The following is a 23546-nucleotide window of genomic DNA, read 5'->3' as shown; positions in this document are numbered from 1 at the left end:
TAGCACCCGATGTCACAGGAAGGCAAAAAAGATCATCAAGGACATCAACCACCCGAGCCACTGCCTGTTCACCCCGCTATCATCCAGAAGGCGAGGTCAGTACAGGTGCATCAAAGCTGGGACCAAGAGACTGAATAACAGCTTCTATCTCAAGGCCATCAGACTGCTAAACAGCAATCACTAACTCAGAGAGGCTGCTGCCTACATTGAGACTCAATCACTGGCCACTTTAATAAATGGATCACTAGTCACTTTAAACAATGCCACTTTAGTAATGTTTACATATCTTACATTACTCATATGATATGTATATACTGTATTTTATACCATCTACTGTACCTTGCCTATGCCGCTCAGCCATCTCTCAACTACATATTTATATGTACGTATTCTTATTCACCCCTTTTAGATTTGTGTGTATTAGATAGTTGTTGGGGAATTGTTAGATTACTTGTTAGATATTACTGCACTGTAGGAACCAGAAGCACAAGCATTTCGCTACACTCACATTAACATCTGATAACCATGTGTATGTGACAAATAAAATTTGATTTGATTTATAAACTGGATGGTTTGAGCCCTGAATACTAATTGGCTGACAGCCGTGGTATATCAGACCATATACCACGGGTATGACAAAACATTTATTTGTACTGCTCTAATTACATTGGTACCAGTTTATAATAGCAATAAGGCACCTAGGGGTTTGTGGTATAAGGCCATGGTATATTGCCATATACCACACCCCCTTGGGCCTTATTGCTTAACTATATAATAAACCCAACATTGTTAAAATACAGAACTCTCGTCATGTCATGATCATGTCCTGAACCTATGGATGACCAACACTAGTAAGTCCAGTAACTATAAAGAGATATGTAGGCCGTCCACACCAAGTACAACTATAACTTTAAAGAAAATCGATATCGTTCTAATTGAAGTGGACAGGAGTGTTCACTCTACAACGACAACTACAAAAAGAGTGGAGAACGATAACAAGAGCTATCGTTTAGATCACTTTCTGAGCTATTTCTTCCCTTCAACCATAAAACATTGACAACCAATCAAAAATGTGTTCTATTGAATCCTTCTTGGTTCTAGGTGCGCGAGACTGCTCGGAGAGGAGAGAAGGCAGAGCACATGGTAAACTTGCCTGAATAAATGAGCATGTGTGAGCATATTGGTGGCCACGTTAATTATAGGACCAATCGGAGAATGAAGATCCACAAACAGCGCATGAGAAGGACATTTTTTCCGATAGTATATGTTAATGTCGATACATCCTGACAGAATTCACACTATGACTGGTCCTGCTAATATACCTTTCTGGACCTTGTAAACTGTTGAATAGACCATTAAGTCATCCAAATGGTTGCATAATAAGGCTGTATGCAGTTATTTCGGCATGAAGCATTCAATACAGGACGTTTGAGCGGTTATTCAAATGAGCCTACATCACTACAGTTTACAGCCCTAGACAATAATTGTGTACTCACTTGATAACAATAATACTTTCCTCATTGCACTGTGTTGTTGTAGCTTAGGTAGAATAATGTTATTGCCTAAAAAGGTAGGCCTAATCAATAGTGGAGCTTTGCGTGTCCGTGACTGAAGAGCGCAGCCGGGAGGAACGCACTTTGACAGATTCCTATTTAAAGCCCTACTATGTAACTAATGAATGACATAATATTGAGGTAATATTTAGCTTCTTACGTCGTCTACACATCTCTAGCCTCTCTTCCAGTTGTTCCTGTGCGCTATACCTCTTCACGTGAAAGCCCAGGAAAAGCTATAGGCTACAAAATCTATAGGACATGTATTTATTTATTTATTTCAGCCTTTTTTTATATTAATACCCTGACTACACCATTCGAGTTGCGTGCGCGAGCGTTGCAAAATACATTTAGGAATCTATGTTATTCAATTATTTCGCGCACGTCAACGAGCGTCTGCGTTACCAAGGGCTAAAATATAAGTCATTTCTATTTCTGACGCAGATCGCGCTGCAAGTCCTGCCTCTCCCATCACCTCATTGGTTTATAGAAGCAGGTACACACGTGCTATCTCCTCATTGGTTATACCGACGTGGGTGATTGAAAGACGTACTGTTGCCGGTTGTCGTGGTAATACTATGAAAGTTTAGATGCCAATCACCATATAAGTTCAAAGATGAAAAGGCCTGGAAGGAGGAGAGATGACTAGAAACGATTCGGTTGACCGTTTTATGTGTGGATTAATTGTCGGAGTAGAGGACCTTGTGCATTTCAGATAAAATAACAACCTAATGTTTATATCCCAGGACAAATTAGCTAGCAACAGCAAGTGCTTTTCGACCTGTCCCCAAATTATTGTCATTATTTCAGAGTTTGTTTTGATATTTAAGCCTGCGTGTCGTGATCGCGTTTGGTGTAGGGGGACAAAATACATTTATGCACGATCGCACACACACGCAGCCAGTTTGGGTTCTGTGTAAAATAGAAGTCATTCCTATTTCTGACGCAGATCGCGCTGCAAGTCCTGCCTCTCCCATCTCCTCATTGGTTTATAGAAGCAGGTACCCACGTGCCATCTCCTCATTGGTTATACCCATGTGGGTGATTGAAAGACGCACTGTTGCTGGTTGTCGTGGTAATACTATGAAAGTTTAGATGCCAATCACCATATAAGTTCAAAGATGAAAAAGCCTGGAAGGAGGAGAGATGACTAGAAACGATTCGGTTGACCGTTTTATGTGTGGATTAATTGTCGGAGTAGAGGACCTTGTGCATTTCAGGTAAAAATAACAACTCAATGTTTATATCCCAGGACAAATTAGCTAGCAACAGCAAGCTAGCTAAATAGGACAAATTAGCTAGCAAGTGCAAGCTAGCTAGCTAAATTGCCATACATGTTTAATGCTTTTCGACCTGTCCCCGAATTAATGTAATTGGTTCAGAGTTTGTTTTGATATTTTAACCTGCGTGTCGTGATCGAGTTTGGTGTGGGGGGGACAAAATACATTTATGTATGATGGTGCACGATGGCACTCGCTCGCAGCCGGTTTGGGTTCTGTGTAAGCCTAATAGCCTTTTTGTGGAGAGAAGCAGGCTTGCTCTTGCTAATTGCAGAATGTATAATAGGGCAAGGCCAAATGAACTGTTGCAGAAGACAGGCTGAGAGATGAGCACAGTGAAAAAGAGGATCCAAACTTATTGACAACCATTAGAAAAATGTTGCTACATTTAAATATGAGTTTCTATGTTATTTTTCATGTACATTGAAGTATTATTTGCAGTTATCACTATGACAATGAACACCCTGAAGCACTGATGAATGGTCTATGTTATCACCTGATTAACAGGCCTACAGTGTGCAGTAGGAAGCGTTGATCAGCTGATTGACATGTGTACCGCAAGAAAGATAAACGGTCCATTGGTGATTATAGTTACCTCATCGTTATCATCCTTGGTGTGGATGGCCCTTAAACCTTACCTTTTCAGCTGTTATATATCAGTGTGCAGTGTCCCTTCATTCTGAGGCAGATTGTCACTCAAACAATTCTTCATTTCATTTTATGTTAATATATATATATATATATATATATATATAAACTTTAATTGAGGTTTCTATTTTTGGCTATATGCCTGACTAACAGTTCCAAGTCCAAAAGGATTGTTTAATTGGAAAGGGAATATCTGCTGTCACATGATGGGAAGAGAAACTGCTTATTACTGTATGTCTTTCCTCTTGTCTCCTAAAGCCATCTTGTTTTGACAACATTTGACATTGAGGACATTTTACATTGAGGATACAGTGATATTACATTTTATTTGACTTTCATAACCTTTTTCCAGCTACCTTGACAGTTCGTCTGCTTGTTGAAACTACACTAATCAGACAGTTGATGAGAATTGATCAAAGCCGCCACTCTGTCAAACTATGTCCTGTGGCATGCTACAGCCAATTTGACTGACTTCGAATTATAGCTCTCAACCAAAGATAAAAACATATTTTACAACACTCTGATGAAGCAATACTGCAGATGAGTCATGAGAGGTAGGGGAGGGTAGGTATTGCTATACTTGATCCAGGATATATACAATATGAAACAATATCTATATTCTCAAACCAAAAATATCCACATAGGAATCCTTGGTCATAATTGAACAAAATAGATTGATTATGGTCACAATAATGGCAAGATAACATAATGTGGACTTCTAAAATGTCAAAGCACAGCAACATCAAACTACAATGCATCATAACATCTGTACAGTGACAGCCAAATCACTCATACTATTATTTATAGTTCATGACCATCCAGCTAAGCTTATTGTATTAACAGGTCCAGGGTTAATCCAATAGGGCTGTCTCAAATCCTCTGATCTTTTTCATGTGCAATGTACGTACAGGTTAAAACTCTGTGATTCTGCATACCTCAACATGCATTAGAGACAATACATCAGAAATAAATAGATCAATTATAAAGCCAAGCCATGTCTCTACAATTCCTCTTTTTGAGAACAATCCACATGCAATATGGTATTCTATATGAAGTAATGCAAGCAGCAAGATGAACATCCACAACATCACACCTGCCCTGACCCACCTGCTCACACCCCCATCTCCAGCGTCCCTATCACTCTCCGCCACATGGCCTGAAGCTGCACCATTTTGTTTCTCTCAGTCGCCCACGCACTGTCAACATTTAGATAATAAATCATTTTCTCTCTCCATTGTGTTAACAATGGAGGATTGGTTGATTTCCAGTTTTTAAGTATACGATTTTTCAAGATGATTGACGAGAAAAGTATCATCCAAGCCATCGGGTGTCTCACTACACCCCCATATGCCATGTCTTCAAATATGCAGACAGGCAGATTAAAAGTACATTTACAGTGTAATACTTCTGACAGCCAGCTTTCTTATTCCGACCATAACTTTTGGACTTTATAGCATTCCCAGAAGACATTGATTAGTGAATCATTGTTAGTTTTACACTTAAGACAAATTATATACAATAGTTTATACTGGATTAAGCGTATATTTTCATTAAATGTAATTTCGTTAGTTACATTTCAACATTCCCTCCATCTTGTGCCAATATATACTGAACAAAAATATAAACGCAACATGCAACAATTTCTAAGATTTGACTGAGTTACAGTTCATATAAGGAAATCAGTCAATTGAAATAAATTCATTAGGCCAGAATCTATGGATTTCACATGACTGGGCAGGGGTGCAGCCATGGGTGGGCTTTGGAGGGCATAGGCCCACCCACTGGGGAGCCAGGCCCAGCAAATCAGAATGAGTTTTTCCCCACAAAAGTGTAAGTTCTTTTTAAGTCTTCGTTCCAACAGTTTAGATTTTTTTTCTAAGAGATTGTCAGTTGGATAGGCTATCCGCAAGGTTTTGAATATATTATCTATCATATGAATATCCTTTTCTGACTCAAATATGATTCCCTTAAGATTGCTCTGATGTCCAAAAGATTTAAAATCTACATTTCTTGATATGAAACTTTTAAGTTGCATTTATTTGAAAATATCTACATTGGCCAGTCCAAAATTGCTTTTTAATTCTGCCATGGAAATAAATGTATTTCCTATTAACAAGTCATTTATGTGGACCAATTTATTGGTGAATTCTGAAAAGCTATCGAAGGATATTTTCATAGGGTTGTGTTTTTAGGGAGTGATATTGGTTCTTGTAGAATACATTTCATTTTCTTCCTTATTGTTATAGTGTTCTTAACTATGAAGTTGTTCATGTTCTTAGCTTTATCCTTTGAAAATAGACACATAAAAAGATTCTGAGGATGAGCATCATCAATATGTACCCAGTGTTCCTCTTTAGTGAATTTAACTATATGTCGCAAGTAAAAGCCTTGGGTGGCGAGTTGATACAATTCCAAGTCAGGAAGGTTAAAACCACCCTCAGACTTAGGAAGATGTAAAACGTTCCTTTTATCCCAGGATGGTAAGAGTAGTAAAGATACTCTATGTGGAGACCTTTGTAACCTTTGTTAAAATGTTATAACCGATCCAATTGTCTGGATTTCCCTTCTGTTGCTGTGGCTTGGTGAAAGAGAGACGACGAGAGAGACTAAAACAATTCTGTAGCCTTGCAGATGACAATGTCATTCCTCTGTTTTGTCATGGATCATTTAGAGAGCAAGCGGCTCAACTAGTTAGGCCAGGCACATCTTAATGGTTTCCTGGGAGTGGAGGAGGAACGAGGGGATGGAAGCTATTTTCAATCCCCCCAAGACACACAAACCCGGAGCCTTGCTTTGGTGTTCATTGATTCTGTATCCACTATTTTCCACGAGACGCTGACCTGATGTGACAATCTTAATACCGACGCCCCATTAAATATCTGGATACATATATTTACTGAATCCTTGGCTGTGATAGGATGAGGATAGGAAACCATCTCATGTATATGCAGTTAAAGCACCTGCTATGCTGTTATGGTGTCCAGAGCACATTAGTGTCATTGTCAGGGTCATTTTGGATGTCTAGCTGGGTAATTGACAGTCACAGTATTATTGAACACATTGCAGTTTGAGTGGAGATAATAAACTGTTAACTTTTCAGAGCTCAGTCGTTTTCTTTTACAGTACATATGTCATAACATGACCCGCTTCCGAATTCACCGTCTGGGCTGAGATCGATGATGGTCTAAGTTTGCTCCAGGAAGCCCTTACAAACCGGTACAGTATTTACTCATACGGAATGTGAATGGATGGAACAGATGAATAGATGAAACATTGACTTCTGGTGGAACTCATAACAGCCCCATACCTCCACTATTCTCTGTTCTAGGATAAGAGGGCAACCTAAACGGAGACCACAGTCCTAAAAACACAAAGTGTTCTTTCTAGCCACCCAGAACATACTATTGTTCTTAACAAAAACGTGCAGCCCCCTTTTCAACATTACCATATTAAACTTGTATGAGGGTGCTCATTAAATATACTGCATCATGAACTGAATATTCACTGAGCATCACTGAGCACTGGGCGAGAGGCGGGGGGTTGAGGGGTGGAAGGTAGCCTGCGGGAGGCTAGTGGGTTGAGGGGTGGAAGGTAGCCTGCAGGAGGCTGGAGGGTTGAGGGGTGGAAGGTAGCCTGCAGGAGGCTGGAGGGTTGAGGGGTGGAAGGTAGCCTGCGGGAGGCTGGTGGGTTGAGGGGTGGAAGGTAGCCTGCAGGAGGCTGGAGGGTTGAGGGGTGGAAGGTAGAAGGCGAGAGGCTGGGGGGTTGAGGGGTGGGAGTTAGAAGGCGGGAGGCTGGGGGGTTGAGGGCTGGAAGGTAGCCTGCAGGAGGCTGGAGGGTTGAGGGGTGGAAGGTAGAAGGTGGGAGGCTGGGGGGGTTGAGGGGTGGAAGGTAGAAGGTGGGGGGTTGAGGGGTAGAAGTTGGGAGGCTGGTGGGTTAAGGAGTAGAAGGTGGGAGGCTGGGGGGTTGAGGGGTGGAAGGTAGAAGGTGGGGGGTGGGGGGTTGAGGGGTAGAAGGTGGGAGGCTGGTGGGTTAAGGGGTGGAAGGTAGAAGGTGGGGGGTTGAGGGGTAGAAGGTGGGAGGCTGGGGGGGGTTGAGGGGTGGAAGGAAGAAGGCGAGAGGCTCGGGGCGTTGAGTGGTGGTGAGGGGTATAGGTAGCAGGTGGGGGGGATTAAGGGGAGGAAAGGAAGCCTGCGGGAGGCTGGGGGGTTGAGGGGTGGAAGGTAGAAGGTAGAAGGCAGGAGGCTGGTGGGTTAAGGGTGGAAGGTAGAAGGCGAGAGGCTGGAGGGTTGAGGGGTGGAAGGTAGAAGGTAGAAGGCGGGAGGCTGGGGGGTTGAGGGGTGGAAGGTAGCCTGCTGGGGGGTTAAGGGGTGGAAGGTAGCAGGCAAGAGGCTGGGGGGGTTAAGGGGTGGAAGGTAGAAGGCGGGAGGCTGGGGGGTTAAGGGGTGGAAGGTAGCCCGCGGGAGGCTGGGGGGTTGAGGGTTGGAAGTTGCAGGCGAGAGGCTGGGGGGGTTAAGGGGTGGAAGGTAGCAGGCGAGAGGCTGGGGGGTTAAGGGGTGGAAGGTAGCCTGCGGGAGGCTGGGGAGTTAAGGGGTGGAAGGTAGCAGGCGAGAGGCTGGGGGGTTAAGGGGTGGAAGGTTGCAGGTGAGATGCTGGGGGGTTAAGGGGTGGAAGGTAGCGAGTGAGAGGCTGGGGAGTTAAGGGGTGGAAGGTAGAAGGTGGGAGGCTGGGGGGTTAAGGGGTGGAAGGTAGAAGGTGGGAGGCAGGGGGGTTGAGGGGTGGAAGGTAGCAGGTGAGAGGCTGGGGAGTTAAGGGGTGGAAGGTAGCCTGCGGGAGGAGGGGGGTTAAGGGGTGGAAGGTAGAAGGTGGTAGGCTGGTGGGTTAAGGGGTGGAAGGTAGAAGGTGGGAGGCTGGGGGTTTGAGGGGTGGAAGGTAGAAGGTGGGAGGCTGGGGGGGTTGAGGGGTGGAAGGTAGAAGGTGGGAGGCTGGGGGGTTAAGGGGTGGAAGGTAGAAGGTGGGAGGCTGGGGGGTTGAGGGGTGGAAGGTAGAAGGTGGGAGGCTGGTGGGGTTGAGGGGTGGAAGGTAGAAGGTGGGCGGTGGGAGGCTGGTGGGGTTGAGGGGTGGAAGGTAGAAGGTGGGAGGCTGGGGGGGTTAAGGGGTGGAAGGTAGAAGGTGGGGGGTTGAGGGGTGGAAGGTGGAAGCCTGGGGGGGGTGAAGGGGTGGAAGGCAGAAGGTGGGAGGCTGGGGGGGTTGAGTGGTAGAAGGTGGGAGGCTGGGGGGTTGAGGGGTGGAAGGTGGGAGGCTGGGGGGGTTGAGGGGTGGAAGGTGGGAGGCTGGGGGGGTTGAGGGGTAGAAGGTGGGAGGCTGGGGGGTTGAGGGGTGGAAGGTGGGAGGCTGGGGGGTTGAGGGGTAGAAGGTAGAAGGTGGGGGGTTGAGGGGTAGAAGGTGGGAGGCTGGGGGGTTGAGGGGTGGAAGGTAGAAGGTGGGGGGTTGAGGGGTAGAAGGTGGAGGCTGGGGGGGTTGAGGGGTAGAAGGTGGGAGGCTGGGGGGTTGAGGGGTGGAAGGTAGAAGGTGGGGGGTTGAGGGGTAGAAGGTGGAGGCTGGGGGTTGAGGGGTAGAAGGTGGAGGCTGGGGGGGTTGAGGGGTAGAAGGTGGGAGGCTGGGGGGTTGAGGGTGGAAGGTAGAAGGTGGGGGGTTGAGGGGTAGAAGGTGGGAGGCTGGGGGGTTGAGGGGTGGAAGGTAGAAGGTGGGGGGTTGAGGGGTAGAAGTTGGGAGGCTGGTGGGTTAAGGGGTAGAAGGTGGGAGGCTGGGGGGGTTGAGGGGTGGAAGGTAGAAGGTGGGAGGTGGGAGGCTGGTAGGGTTGAGGGGTGGAAGGTAGAAGTTGGGAGGCTGGGGGGGTTGAGGGGTGGAAGGTAGAAGGTGGGGGGATGAGGGGTGGAAGATGGAAGCCTGGGGGGGTTGAGGGGTGGAAGGTAGAAGGTGGGAGGCTGGGGGGGTTGAGGGGTAGAAGGTGGGAGGCTGGGGGGTTGAGGGGTGGAAGGTGGAGGCTGGGGGGGTTGAGGGGTAGAAGGTGGGAGGCTGGGGGGTTGAGGGGTGGAAGGTGGAGGCTGGGGGGTTGAGGGGTAGAAGGTAGAAGGTGGGGGGTTGAGGGGTAGAAGGTGGGAGGCTGGGGGGTTGAGGGGTGGAAGGTAGAAGGTGGGGGGTTGAGGGGTAGAAGGTGGAGGCTGGGGGGGTTGAGGGGTAGAAGGTGGGAGGCTGGGGGGTTGAGGGGTGGAAGGTAGAAGGTGGGAGGTTGAGGGGTAGAAGGTGGGAGGTTGAGGGGTAGAAGGTGGGAGGCTGGGGGGTTGAGGGGTGGAAGGTAGAAGGTGGGGGGTTGAGGGGTAGAAGTTGGGAGGCTGGTGGGTTAAGGGGTAGAAGGTGGGAGGCTGGGGGGGGTTGAGGGGTGGAAGGTAGAAGGTGGGAGGCTGGGGGGTTAAGGGGTGGAAGGTAGAAGGTGGGAGGCTGGGGGGTTGAGGGGTGGAAGGTAGAAGGTAGAAGGTGGGAGGCTGGGGGGGTTGAGGGGTGGAAGGTAGCAGGCAAGAGGCTGTGGGTTTGAAGGGTGGAAGGTAGAAGGTGGGAGGCTGGTGGGGTTGAGGGGTGGAAGGTAGAAGGTGGGAGGGGGGAGGCTGGTAGGGTTGAGGGGTGGAAGGTAGAAGGTGGGAGGCTGGGGGGGTTGAGGGGTGGAAGGTAGAAGGTGGGGGGTTGAGGGGTGGAAGATGGAAGCCTGGGGGGGTTGAGGGGTGGAAGGTAGAAGGTGGGAGGCTGGGGGGGTTGAGGGGTAGAAGGTGGGAGGCTGGGGGGTTGAGGGGTGGAAGGTGGAGGCTGGGGGGGTTGAGGGGTAGAAGGTGGGAGGCTGGGGGGTTGAGGGGTGGAAGGTGGGAGGCTGGGGGGTTGAGGGGTGGAAGGTGGGAGGCTGGTGGGTTGAGGGGTGGAAGGTAGAAGGTGGGGGGTTGAGGGGTAGAAGGTGGAGGCTGGGGGGGTTGAGGGGTAGAAGGTGGGAGGCTGGGGGGTTGAGGGGTGGAAGGTAGAAGGTGGGGGGTTGAGGGGTAGAAGGTGGGAGGCTGTGGGGGTTGAGGGGTGGAAGGTAGAAGGCGAGAGGCTCGGGGCGTTGAGTGGTGGTGAGGGGTATAGGTAGCAGGTGGGGGGGATTAAGGGGAGGAAAGGAAGCAGGTGGGAGGTTGGAGGGGTTAAGGGGTGGAAGGTAGCAGGTGGGAGGCTGGGGGCTTAAGTGATGATGCTCAGCAGCTATTTATACCTTCCTTCCTTATTGAGAGAAGCCCTCTTCCTCAGAGCTACCCTGCCCTACCCCAGACAGGGAAACACATAAATAAATGCAAAACCCCAGTGTCACACCACCATTATTACGGGAAAAGACTCAAATTAAAACAGTGGGGGAAAAGAGGATGAAAGAGGCAGGAGAAGTTTGAGGATGAATAAGTAAAGAGAGTGTTCTCCTTTTCCTGTCTGAAGCTCAAAGGAGCACTGCATACAGCAGAAAGTCACTTACGTATACTGTACTTTACTGTGACGGTAGGTACCATCACTAATGGGGTCACTATAACCTATATTGAGAGCTTTAGTGGTGAATCTACTGTATGAGCGTATATATGCTGGATATGGTGCCATGCACTGAACCCCAAAGTAATGCAGTATGCCAACTTTTGGCCTGGAAGCTAAATTCAGATGTAAAAGCCTCAAAGATTTGAAAACCACCACCGTGTAAGCACAGAAAAAGTCCATTATTTTATTTGGATTTGATGGAAGCAGGTAGACATTCCGGTACAATGGTGTCCTTTCTCAAAGCACTTTAATAGCTTCGTTCAACTGACTTCCCAGTAGATATAGGCTATATGTCACCCCCAGACCTGGTAATTACTGTACGTGCTAAGCAAACAGCCATCCATAGCATCAACTTTACCCTCTCTCTCTCTCTCTCTGAGCTGTGCTCCTCCTTCAGAAAGCAACACGTCCACAGCAGTGTGATCCCACGAGGAGAAATCCAAATGAAAAGCCAGGGAAAAGGACTGGAGCTGTCTCCTCTGTTGGGGGGAAGTGAAGACCCAGCAGCATGCTACATTAAGGTTGGTCCAGCGCCCAGCGGCACTAAGACTGGTCTTAGTATTAGTACAGCAGGGAAGTATGACCTCTTTCTACACAGATCAGTGGTTCTGAGCTTCTGAAGACAGGAGGAGCAGAGTTATTATGACAATAACATCAGCACAAAGGCTCATTGAGGATACTGTAGGTGTGTGTTCAAGTTCAGTTTTTAACCTAAAGTAGACAACTCACTCTTTCCCATCTATTCCAAACCATGGCAACATATGAGTTAAGGGGTTTTGACGGCGTCATCGAGAAAAAGAGAGAAATTAATCAACTTATGGGTTGGACACCAACCCTAACATAGGCTAAACAACACCAGCACTGCACTGAGTGGGTACTATTCCAGCATTCATAAAACACTGCTCTCTCTACAACTCTGTGGTCCAAATATTCCAATATACTGCCACCATGACAGATATTTCCTTCCTCACGGAGAAGAGACGTTTTGCCATTACAATTTCTGAATTTGGTTGTTAGGGGTTGTGGAGATTGCAGATCCGTATTGACAGCTGACTTACTGCCATTAATTCCTCCTCGCCCACGAGAGAGAGAGAGAGAGAGAGAAAAATAAGAGTGTGAGAGACAGGGAGAGGGAGATGGAGAAAGAGAAAGCTGAGATGGGGGAGGGGGTGGGCGTCCATTCCAATATAAGTAGCACCTGTCAGCTGGGTTGGGAGGCTGGAGTCTCCCATATCTCCCCTGGCCAAGGCCTCCTCTCCCTGGGGCCTCCATCCCTCCCTCTACCCTCAACCACCATCTATATATATGCACCAGGCTGTGACTAAAACAGAGGTATTCTGAACCCAGGCACCTACTCCACTGAGAGGAGAGGCAGGGAGGCAGCTAGCTACCTGGGCTGGCCATGATGCACAACACCATGCAGCCTCCTCTCACTCCATGCTAGGGAAAGAGCAGGCAGTCACAACATTATAGCAAATCTAATTCAATAGAAATAGTCAAATTAGAGGCCTGGTAATACAATGCATGATGTACCCTATGAATAATTGATTCAAATGAATCTGGCTAATGAACCCTTATTCTGATTTGTGAAATTGGTTGACGACAACACATTCTTTCTCCATCCAAAAATGTAGGCTATCAACTGGACTTGTAGAGATAAACAAATGTATTGATTTGAAATGGTTGCTTCAATTACCATAATTTGCATAAACAGTAATCATTTCTGTATTCAGGCCCAAACTATAGATCCATGATACTTGGGCAACAGAAGCATCCGGTATCAAAGTATGAGAACACTTTCCGAATAGGCTGAGCTCAGCAAGAACACAGTTCAGCCACAACTTGATAAGCCAATCATCTTGTTCATTTTTTCCACTTTGAGCCTGTCATAGTGGGGTCATTAAAACAAGCCACCCAGACAACAGTAGATAAGCTACTTAAGCCTAACTACTGCAGTTTCTCCAGGCAGACATTTCTGTAGGAAAGTGATTATCTAAGAGAAGCTGAGGTAAACCGACAAGAACAACACAACACAGCTCGATGCTTGCATCTATCTAGCTGGACATAACATGAGGTAACGAATGAAAGTCAACGTTGGAGCTCTCTTCTTTGCAATGACATACATATGGATTGTGGTTAAGCCCATGCTTTGTAACAGGCTTTAGAGCAAGTCCATCAACCACTCATTGAGGTCGGGTGGGAGGGGGTGCGCGCATGCGTGCTTGTCTGCGGAGTGAATGGGAACCCCTCAGAAGTGCTGATGTGGCTCCCAAAGACATCCCAGTCAACAACCGAAAACTCAGTGGAAACCTCAACCCAAATAAATAATAGGGAAGAGAATGCATAGGAGTGGAAGGTCATGAGATAAAGAGTTGGTTCCCCACAACTCCCTCTCGAGCTTTACTTAAAACTCATTAGCAGGAGCTGCGTGGCAAAGGCCTGGTGCTCACATGCATATATGATTGCATAATGAACAGGAAACAGGAAAGGGTTACAATGACATTGTAGTGAATATGAAGGAATTATTCCTAAGGTAACTGGTATTGCAATAGCTTTAAATTAAGTATGCTGGAAGCCTGAAAGCATAGGAATAACTCAAACGCCACACAACTATATCTTAGTTGACTGTGTTTTCCTATATTTGAAAGAATACTGTTGTGTTTGGCAGTTATACTTTAATTTGGACTACAGGTGTTTCTTTAGATGAAATATTACAGGGAAGAATGCTGAAATGAAATCCATTGTATGTTTCACCCGGGCGGGACAGAAAATCCTACAGAAACACTAGCTTTTACAGTAATTGGAGTAAACATTCGATCCACCACGTTTTAGAATGGAAAGTGGTTGCAAGAGAGAGTCTGCTGCTCGAAGACATGCAGGTCTCTATTCATCTATTTTCAGATTACCACACACTATACTAATTAGAGTAATTAACTGTTACCAAATCCACTTTTTCAGATTGAATAATGATTATAAGCTGTAATTAGTTTGCTGGCCTGGTTTAAGCCACAGTAGGACAATGTAAAAAGTATGACTATCACAGACCGAGGTTCGATCCCAGGCTGTGTCACAGTCGGCCGTGACCGGGAGACCCATGAGGCGGCGCACAATTGGCCCAGAGTCATCCGGGTTAGGGGAGGGTTTGGCCGGCAGGGATTTAGTTGTCCCATCGTGTTCTAGCGACTCCTTGTGGCAGGCCGGGAGCCTGCAAGCTGACCTCCGTCGCCAGCTGGATGGTGTTTCCTCTGACAGATTGGTGCGGCTGGCTTCCGGGTTAAGCAAGCAGTGTGTCAAGAAGCAGTGCATCTTGGCAGGGTCATGTTTCGGAGGACGCATGGCTCTCGACCTTCGCCTCTTCCGAGTCCGTAGGGGAGTTGCAGCGATGGGACAAGACTGTAACTACCAATTGGAGAGAAAATGGGGTAAAAGTACAAAGAAATTAAACACATAAATACAAAATCTGTAGCCATGAAATTCTTTGAAAGGCTGGTCATGGCTCACATCAACAACGTCATCCCAGAAACCCTGGATCCAATCACTATTGCACTCCACACTGCCCTTTCCTACCTGGACAAAAGGAACACCTACGTGAGAATTAGGGCTGACCCCATTTAGTCGACTGGTCAATTGTTTGGTCGATAGTTTGTTGGTTGACCAAGATTTCTTTAGTCGATCAGTAGCAAAAAGAAATAAAAAATTCATGGTGTACCAGACACCTGTCTGATTCGCGCCTGTCTGAGTGGAGGCTGTGGGGATGGCACTGTCCATCAGTCTGTGCTACTGAAATTATATATGGTTATATTACGTAAGAACAATGGTGCAACACTAATAAAAATATTACTTTATAACAAATGCATTTTCTCCCGTGTTGGATAGTGGTTGCTGTCCGTGGTTCTGAAACACATCAGTGCGCTGTTGAACTGGCACCTTTTCCTAGACCATGTTGCTATGTACATATTACCAAAGTTATCCAGCATATTGATGTTCTGAACAATGGAGGGGGAGAAGGCAGCAGCCCTTGCCTTAATTGACAAAGAAAAGTGAGGAGAGAAGAAATTCCAACTTAATTAGGTCTATAATCAATAGCCTAAGTGTTAAATGAGCCTGTCTTTATAAATCATCCATATACAGTACATGTATACTGTATCTACAGAAATACAACAGATCCTGCTTCTGTTGCCTGTTTGAGTGTTTGTTGAATAGCCTACTGGTTCCATGAGCACCAAGCCTCAGGCAAACACAACATGTCGAATAAACAATTTCACAAATTCAACTGTTTTTAATCTTTGCCATTCTGTAATAAAGGCTTTACACTCTTTTTTTCATTATAACAGCCTCTCTGGTATTACTTATAATTTATTTTGTGTTGTTGACACTGTTCCAAATTGTCTGAAAAATAATATTTATAATAATAACAACACTGTTCCCCGGGCTTCAAAGACGTGGATGTCGATTATGGCAGGCCCACGCACCTCTCTGATTCAGAGGGGTTGGGTTAAATGCAGAAGACACATTTCAGTTGAAGGCATTCAGTTGTACAACTGACTAGGTACCCCCCTTTCCCTTTCCTTAGTAACAACAACCCTCCTTTTTCTTGATCTCCTTCTTATTGTTATTATTATGATTATCATTATAATAATAAGTTTGATGATCATAATAATAAGTCATGTAATTATTATTAGTAGACTTAGTATAGCAGCCTTGGGTCCCGTGTGGCTCAATTCGTAGAGCATGGTGCTTGCAAAGCCAGAGTTGTGCGTTTGAGTCCCACTGGGGACCAGTTTGAAAACGTATGAAAAATGTATGCAATCACTACTGTAAATCGCTCTGGACTAATGACTAAAATGTAAATGTTGTATAACCACTATCGAGCTGTAGGCCTAAGAGCAGTTCTTCGGACTCCCTCTAGTCATTTCAGTGTCTTAATTATTTCATCAAACAGTGCGCTTAAAGCATCAGACAAGCTCAGTGCAGATAGTCGATTTGAGTAATACACAAAATGTTGACCAATAGATTGGTCAAAGGACAGACAACTTTTTTTGGGGGGGGGGGACAGCCCTAGTGAGAATGCTGTTCATTGACTACAGCTCAGCGTTTAACACCATAGTGCCCTCCAAGCTCATCACTAAGCTAAGGACCGTGGGACTGAACACCTCCCTCTGCAACTGGATCCCTCAACACGGGGGCCCTTCAGGGGTGCATGCTTAGTCCCATCGTGTACTCCCTGTTCACCCACGACTGCGTGGCCACGCACGACTCCAACACCATCCTTAAGTTTGCCAATGACATGGCAGTGGTAGGCTTGATCACAGATGACAATGAGACAGGCTATAGGGAGGAGGTCAGAGACACAACAACCTCTCCCTCAATGTGAGCAAGACAAAGGAGCTGATCGCGGCTTACAGGAAAAAGAGGGCCGAGTACGCCCCATTCAGATCAACAGGGCTGGGAGCGGGTCGAGAGCTTCACAGTCGTGAAAAGGGCACGATAGAGCGTATTTCCCTTCAGGAGGCTGAAAATATTTGGTGTGGGACCTCAGATCCTCAAAAAGTTATACAGCTGCACCATCGAGAGCATCCTGACTGGTTGCATCACCGCTTGGTTTAACAAGTTCTCGGAATCAGACTGCAAGGCTCTACAGAGGATAGCACGTACGGCCCAGTACATCACTGGAGCCGAGCTTCCTTCCATCCAGGACCTCTATACTAGGCGGTGTCAGAGGAAGGCCCTAAAAATTGTCAAAGACTCCAGCCACCCAAGTCATAGACTGTTCTCTCTGCTACTGCACAGCAAGAGGTACTGGAGTGCCAAGTCTGGAATCAAAAGGCTCCTGAACAGATTCTACCCCCAACCCATAACACTGCTGAACAGTTAATCATATGGCTACCTGAACTATTTGCATTGACCCCCTTATTTTATTTTGATTTAATACTATTTTTTTCACTGACTCTCTTACAAAGGCTCGATGTACACTCTAACTACACACACACACATACTACACTGACACTTCAACACACACACACATGCATTTTGACTCCACACACACACACACATTTTATTGTGTTACTATTTTTCCTTGAGCTAATTTTTCTTACTTTATTTAAACTCTGCATTGTTGGTTAAGGGTTCGCAAGTAAGCATTTCACGGTAAGGTCCATACCTGTTGTATTCGGCACATGTGACAAATACCATTGTATTATATTTGATACTGGTACCCAGTGTATACATCCAAGTTATCGTTACTCATTGTGTATTTATTATTAATTCTATTATTTCTCAATTTTCTTTCTCTCTGCATTGTAAGTTAGTAAGAACTTCACTGTTAGTCTACACCTGTTGTTTATGAAGCATGTAACAAATAAAATTTGAATTGATTTGAGTATGGTTTGGGTCAGCACCCTAATGTGAAAAATGTACTACGTCATTAGTCATTAGTGTAAAGGGGGATCATCACCTACCCAGACCAGGGGGTATCTCCGGGCACGGTGGTATAGGTTTGGCAGTTGGTGGCGTGTGGTTTCCCTCAGGTCGTACGCTGGGCAGCAGCTGGTCTGCGGTGGCCAGGTAGCTGGCGAAGGTGGCGTTGGGCCGGCTGAGGTTGTAGTAGTAGTGGTGTCCGTTGCGGCTGGCGTTGCGGCCGTTGTTGAAGCGGCTGAAGATCTGGTCGAAGCGCTGGCTGTAGACGTCGAAGTAGAGGATCATCATGATGACGAAGTGCACCAGGCAGAGCAGCAGGACAGCCTTGCAGATGCGCTCCAGGGTCCGGCCTAACATCAGCCGAGTCATGGTTGAGCCTGCCGCCCCTGCCGCACAGTCTAGGGCATCCGCTCGGTCGGTCACTCCCCTGGGCCTGGGCTGGCCTGGACAAATGCTGCACGCTGCCTCACTCTATCACCTGTGGGAGGGCCAGGGAACAACATTACATTATGTTCACACTAAATTGATATTTTGTTGCCATTTAAGTAAATTAGGCCCAACACAGGAAATGAGATGCAAATCACAGTATCTGTATATGTCATGTACATGTTTCCAAGAAAATAAACAACAAGAAATAAACCAAAAGCAACCTACTCCAACCAACAACGTGATTTGAAAAACATTTATAATAAAATGGCTTGACTGGACTCTCCGCTCTCTCCCCTGGCAGGATCACAGGTGGAAACATCATGGGGAAAGCACCAGATATCAAAGATGACTGCCTGGCTCTAACCTAGCAGATAGATAGATTACCCAGGTGCAATGTGGAGGGAGGGCGGTGGGATGGAACGCCACTGTCAATGTCAGACCCAACTCTATCTCACCCGGCCGGGTGTCACTCATTGATTTTCTCACAGACAAGCACACAAAAAAAATAAAGTGGTGCTGTGTGTTTGATGAGGGGGTTTTAGATGGCGTATAGACGTAGGATCTTAATTTGATCACCCTGGAAAAGCAAACTTGTTGTGTAATCGAGGTTTAAAAATGCTTCTAAAGTCTAATTTCCACTTGCCCTAATTTCCATTTGCCCCAACTAAAAACGTATCAACAAAAATGTTAATTAATTAAAATCCACACAATAATTCACATTTCCTGTTGCTGCAGGATTATTTTCCTGCTGCGAGAAACTGGTCAAATTAAGGTAGCCTACCTGTTAGGTCAGTAACTAAAAGGTCGCTAGTTCGAATTACCCAGCCAACAAGGTGAAAAATCTGCCAATGTGCCCTTCAGAGCAAGGCACTAAACCTAATTGCTCCAGGGTCAGCCATTGATAATGGCTGACCCTGGCCGGGACCTCACTCTCTGAAGGTGTCTCAGGGGAAGTTGGGATATGCAAAAAAAACACATTTCCATTTTACACATACGTATAATACACACTTGTGTATAAAACAGAACAAATCTAAGCTCCCACCAAATTATGAATTATTTGACTGACCTGTGTAGTTCTAAGTTCTGTGGTAAACTGAATGGCAAATGCTGTTTCAAAGTACAATTTTCTACATGCAATAGTCCAGTGCTAATACTAAAATATTCATTAGAAAGAGACTGACCTCATGGAAGACAAGGCTAGTTGGTGAAAGGTTTAGAAGCCTTTTCATCTCTACATTATTAAGACTCAATTATGACAGCTGCTGCACCACACTGTTAACCAGCATGACGTCAAAAACAGATTATAAACTGGGTGGTTCGAGCCATGAATGCTGATTGGCTGACAGCCGTGGCATATCTTACCGTAAACCACAGGTATGACAAAACATGTATTTTTACTGCTCTAATTATGTTGGTAACCAGTCTATAATAGTAATAAGGCACCTCAGGGGTTTGTGATATATGGCCAATATACCATGGCTAAGGGTTGTATCCAGGCACTCTGCGTTGTGTTGTGTTAAGAACAGCCCTTAGCCGTGCTATATTGGCCATATACCACACTCCCTCAGGCCTTATTGCTTAATTCGCCTTTTGAAAGCCCACACACCAGTTTATCAGTTTGCTCACTAACATTAAAGACAAGCCAACATAATTCAAGTTTAACATGAAGAAATGTACACAGTGGCCTATATGTGCAGTGCAAACCAGGCCTTAGCATTGGAGAATATCAACATGGGAACAAGATGCTTGTTTAGAAACGGCTGGTGTCTAGTGAAAATTTAATTCCATATTGGACACTAAATCCCTTGGACACTAAACTTATCCCTTGGACACTAAATAGATGCTGAGAACTCTTTTAGATTAAACCGACACACCAATAAAGTAAAGTCCTGGAAATATGGTGGCAATAAATGTGTACAGCATGTATGTTCAAATTTGAATAGTGTGCTGGCTCTTGATGTGGCGCCCAGTTAATCTGTTGGTGCATAATTCATTTTGGGCTAGTTAGTCTCTCTACCAGACCCATCTCCCCCTGTGACAGCTATATTAAGACTAAACTAAGCCATAAACAACACAATGATAATGGCCAGTATAAGTTGTATACCACTTTATTGGCATCGGCATATTTGGCAGCATATTTTCAATCCCTCTCATTTTTGTTTGTGGCGTCACCGCCGCTCTGCATACATTACTGTAATCAGTCATAGCTGTCTTAGGCCTATACAGTAATGTTACAATGGATGTGTTTCAACAGGGGTGGTTGATTTTGTCATTTTTTTAAAAATTATTATTTTGGCTTAAAGAAACACTACAGGCCACAGTTGGACGTCTAAAACTATATAGAAAGTATGTAGAAATGATAATGGTCCTATATATTTTTAAATAACTGCCCTTTTTCTGGCCCGCAAATTGATTTTGTTGAACAAATCAGTCAAAAGAAAATCTGTGCGGCTCTACGTTGAACCCTTCATGGATGTGGAATTTCCCAATGTGGCCGTCGAGCCAAAAAGTTTGCCCAACCCTGCTTTAGAACAACCCTTAACACAGAGACAGAGCAGTAGCCCCAAATCATGACAACTGATTTGCCAATATTAGGTGAGTCATCACTTGCAGAGTTTCTTGCGATCCAACGTAAACCAAGGATTTGTGGCTGACTTCTTAGTAAAGAGACATATAGATTAACAATACTCAGTGGTGACAGTGTTTTATGTAACATTACATAATGATATAAAGCAAAGGCAAATACTGAGCAGCAGACAGATGGTTAAGTAGTAGATATTTAGAGTATAGCCTTTAAGCAGTAGCAATTCACTGTTTAATCGTTTTTGTCAACACAGCTGGGGAAATGCTGATGCTGAAAGAAGAACTAATAGATGAGTCACTATGTTCTTTCTGTCTTTATATTATTTTTCAAATGGTAATGAGAGGTTGTCAGACAGAGAAATGTGTTACAGCATCCCTGCTGCGATGGAGATCTCCAAACGATGCGTTTTAAAGAGGAAACACTTGGGTAGGACGCTAGCCTAGCACTAGCTTCTCTTTGCTCTACTCTAAGGCCCCAGGCCCTAGCGCAACCCACCAACCAGCCCTCATGGCTTCATCAAATATGCATTAGATATGCTACACTTGATAACATTGGGCAAAACTGTAGCCTTCGAGCATTTCTAGCTTGACACCTCAATAACATACAAACCATGCAGTGCTAGTGTGTTTTACCAAATGTATAAATCTGTCTCACAATCAATCTAAAACTTAGGCTAATCATTCAAAAAAGCTTTAACATTGTGTCATATGCCAGTTTCCAACAAACAAGTCCCCATGCATTTATGAGATCCTGCTCTTCCCATGACCAGGTGAATCCAGGTAAAAGCTATGATCCCTTACAGATGTCTCTTGTTAAATCCACTTCAATCAGTGTAGATGAAGGGGAGGAGACAGGTTAAAGAAGGATTTTTAAGCCTTTAGACAATTGAGACAAGGATGAAGGGTGAACGGGCAAGACAAAAGATTTAAGTGCCTTTGAACGGGGTATGGTGGTAGGTACCAGGCGCACCGGTTTGAGTCAAGAACTGTAACGCTGCTGGGTTTCACGCTCAACAGTTTCCCGTGTGTACCAAGAATGGTCCACCATCCAAAACACATACAGCCAACTTGACACAACTGTGGAAAGCATTGGAGTCAACATGGGCCAGCATTCCTGTGGAACACTTTCGACTCCTCGTAGAGTCACTGCCCCGACGAATTGAGACTGTTTTTAGGGCAAAAAGGGGGTGCAACTCAATATTAGGAAGGTGTTCCTAATGTTTGGTATACTCAGTGTACATGTGTACATATGCTCATTGAGGGGAAAGAAATGTTTGGGTGGATTTACATCTTTCTGATGCAAACTGTAGGTCCCATGTTCTTCACAGAATCACATTTTACGTTGATAACAGTGCTGAGGTAAATTCTCTCACATGATCTGTGCAGTAAAATAGGGAGCATGAAATACAGTACCTTAGGAAAGCATTCAGGCCCCTTGACTTTTTCCACATTGAGGACTGATTATCATGTTTATAGCATAGTGAAGACAGTAGCAATGCTGTAATGTTTTGTATTAATTACCATACACAATCATATCCGTGGGAAGTAGTTTAGGGGTGGAGGGGCTTTATTGGTTCTCCAATACAGACTGATTAAAGGCCCAGTGTATTAGTTTTGTGAAAAAAGTTTTGTTTAAAACCAATATATAATAATAAATATATACAGTGAATTCGAAAAGAATTCAGACCCCTTGACTTTTGACACATTTTGTTACGTTACAGTATTATTCTAAAATTGATTAAATCATCCCCCCCCCCCCCATCAATCTACACACAATACCCAATAATGACAAGGCAAAAACAGGTTTTTAGATGTCTTTTAACTAATTTATTAAAAAAAAAAAACATTTACCAGAAATGTTACATTTACATAAGTATTCAGACCCTTTACTCAGTACTTTGTTGAAGCACCCTTTGCAGCGATTACAGCCATGAGTCTTCTTGGGTATGATGCTACAAGCTTGGCGCACCTGTATTTGGGGAGTTTCTCCCATTCTTCTCTGCAGATGTTCTCGTGCTCTGTCAGGTTGGATGGCGAGCGTCGCTGCACAGCTATTTTCAGGTCTAGAGATACGGACAATTCCTTTGAACTCGTGGCTTTGTTTTTGCTCTGACATGCACTGTCAACTGTGGGACCTTATATAGATTGGTATGTGCCTTTCCAAATCATGTCCAATCAGTTGAATTTACCATAGGTGGACTCCAATAAAGTTGTAGAAACATCTCAAGGATGAATGGAAACAGGACGCACAATTTGTAATATATTTGCAAACATTTCTAAAAACCTGTTTTTGATTTGTTATTATTGAGCATTGTGTAGATTGACGTGGGAAATGTTTTATTTAATCCATTTTAGAATAAGGCTGCAAAGTAACAAAATGTGGAAAAAGTCAAGGGGTCTGAATGCACTACGCACTCCAGCACTTGGCGGTCCCGTTCTGTGAGCTTGTGTGGCCTACCACTTCGCGGCTGAGCCGTTGCTGCTCCTAGACATTTACACTTCAAGATAACAACACAGTTGACCTGGCAGCTCTAGCAGGTCAGAAATTTGACAAAATTACTTGTTGGAAAGGTGGCATCCTATGACGGTGCCACATTGAAAGTCACTGAGCTCTTCAGTTAGGCCAATGTTTGTCTATGGAGATTACATGGCTGTGCGCTCAATGTTATACATCCATCAACAACGGGTGTGGCTGAAATAGCCGAATCCACTAATTTTAAAGTGGTGTCCACATACTTTTGTATATACACTGCTCACAAAAATAAAGGGAACACTTAAACAACACAATGTAACTCCAAGTCAATCACACTTCTGTGAAATCAAACTATCCACTTAGGAAGCAACACTGATTGACAATACATTTCACATGCTGTTGTGCAAATGGAATAGACAACAGGTGGACATTTTAGGCAATTAACAAGACACCCCCAATAAAGGAGTGGTTCTGCAGGTGGGGACCACAGACCACTTCTCAGTTCCTATGCTTCCTGGCTGATGTTTTGGTCACTTTTGAATGCTGGCGGTGCTGTCACTCTAGTGG

At 45.0% G+C, this 23546-nt stretch overlaps 1 protein-coding gene across 1 annotated transcript in view; it reads right to left on the bottom strand.

The window, feature by feature from the left end:
• The window catches only part of LOC106599387 (beta-1,4-galactosyltransferase 2), a 142991-nt gene that overhangs the window by 108481 nt on the left and 10964 nt on the right, over positions 1-23546 (bottom strand). The window contains exon 3 of the mRNA XM_014190597.3: positions 17536-17972. Coding sequence (XP_014046072.1) covers positions 17536-17863 — 328 coding nt within the window. The 5' untranslated portion in view covers positions 17864-17972. The remainder of the gene's footprint in view (positions 1-17535; positions 17973-23546) is intronic.

The sequence above is a fragment of the Salmo salar genome, chromosome 03, assembly GCF_965601325.2.
Source record: "Salmo salar chromosome 03, fSalSal1, whole genome shotgun sequence".
NCBI lineage: Eukaryota > Metazoa > Chordata > Actinopteri > Salmoniformes > Salmonidae > Salmo > Salmo salar.
Note: the sequence above shows the minus strand (reverse complement) of the source record. Positions and strands in the feature narration are given on the sequence as shown.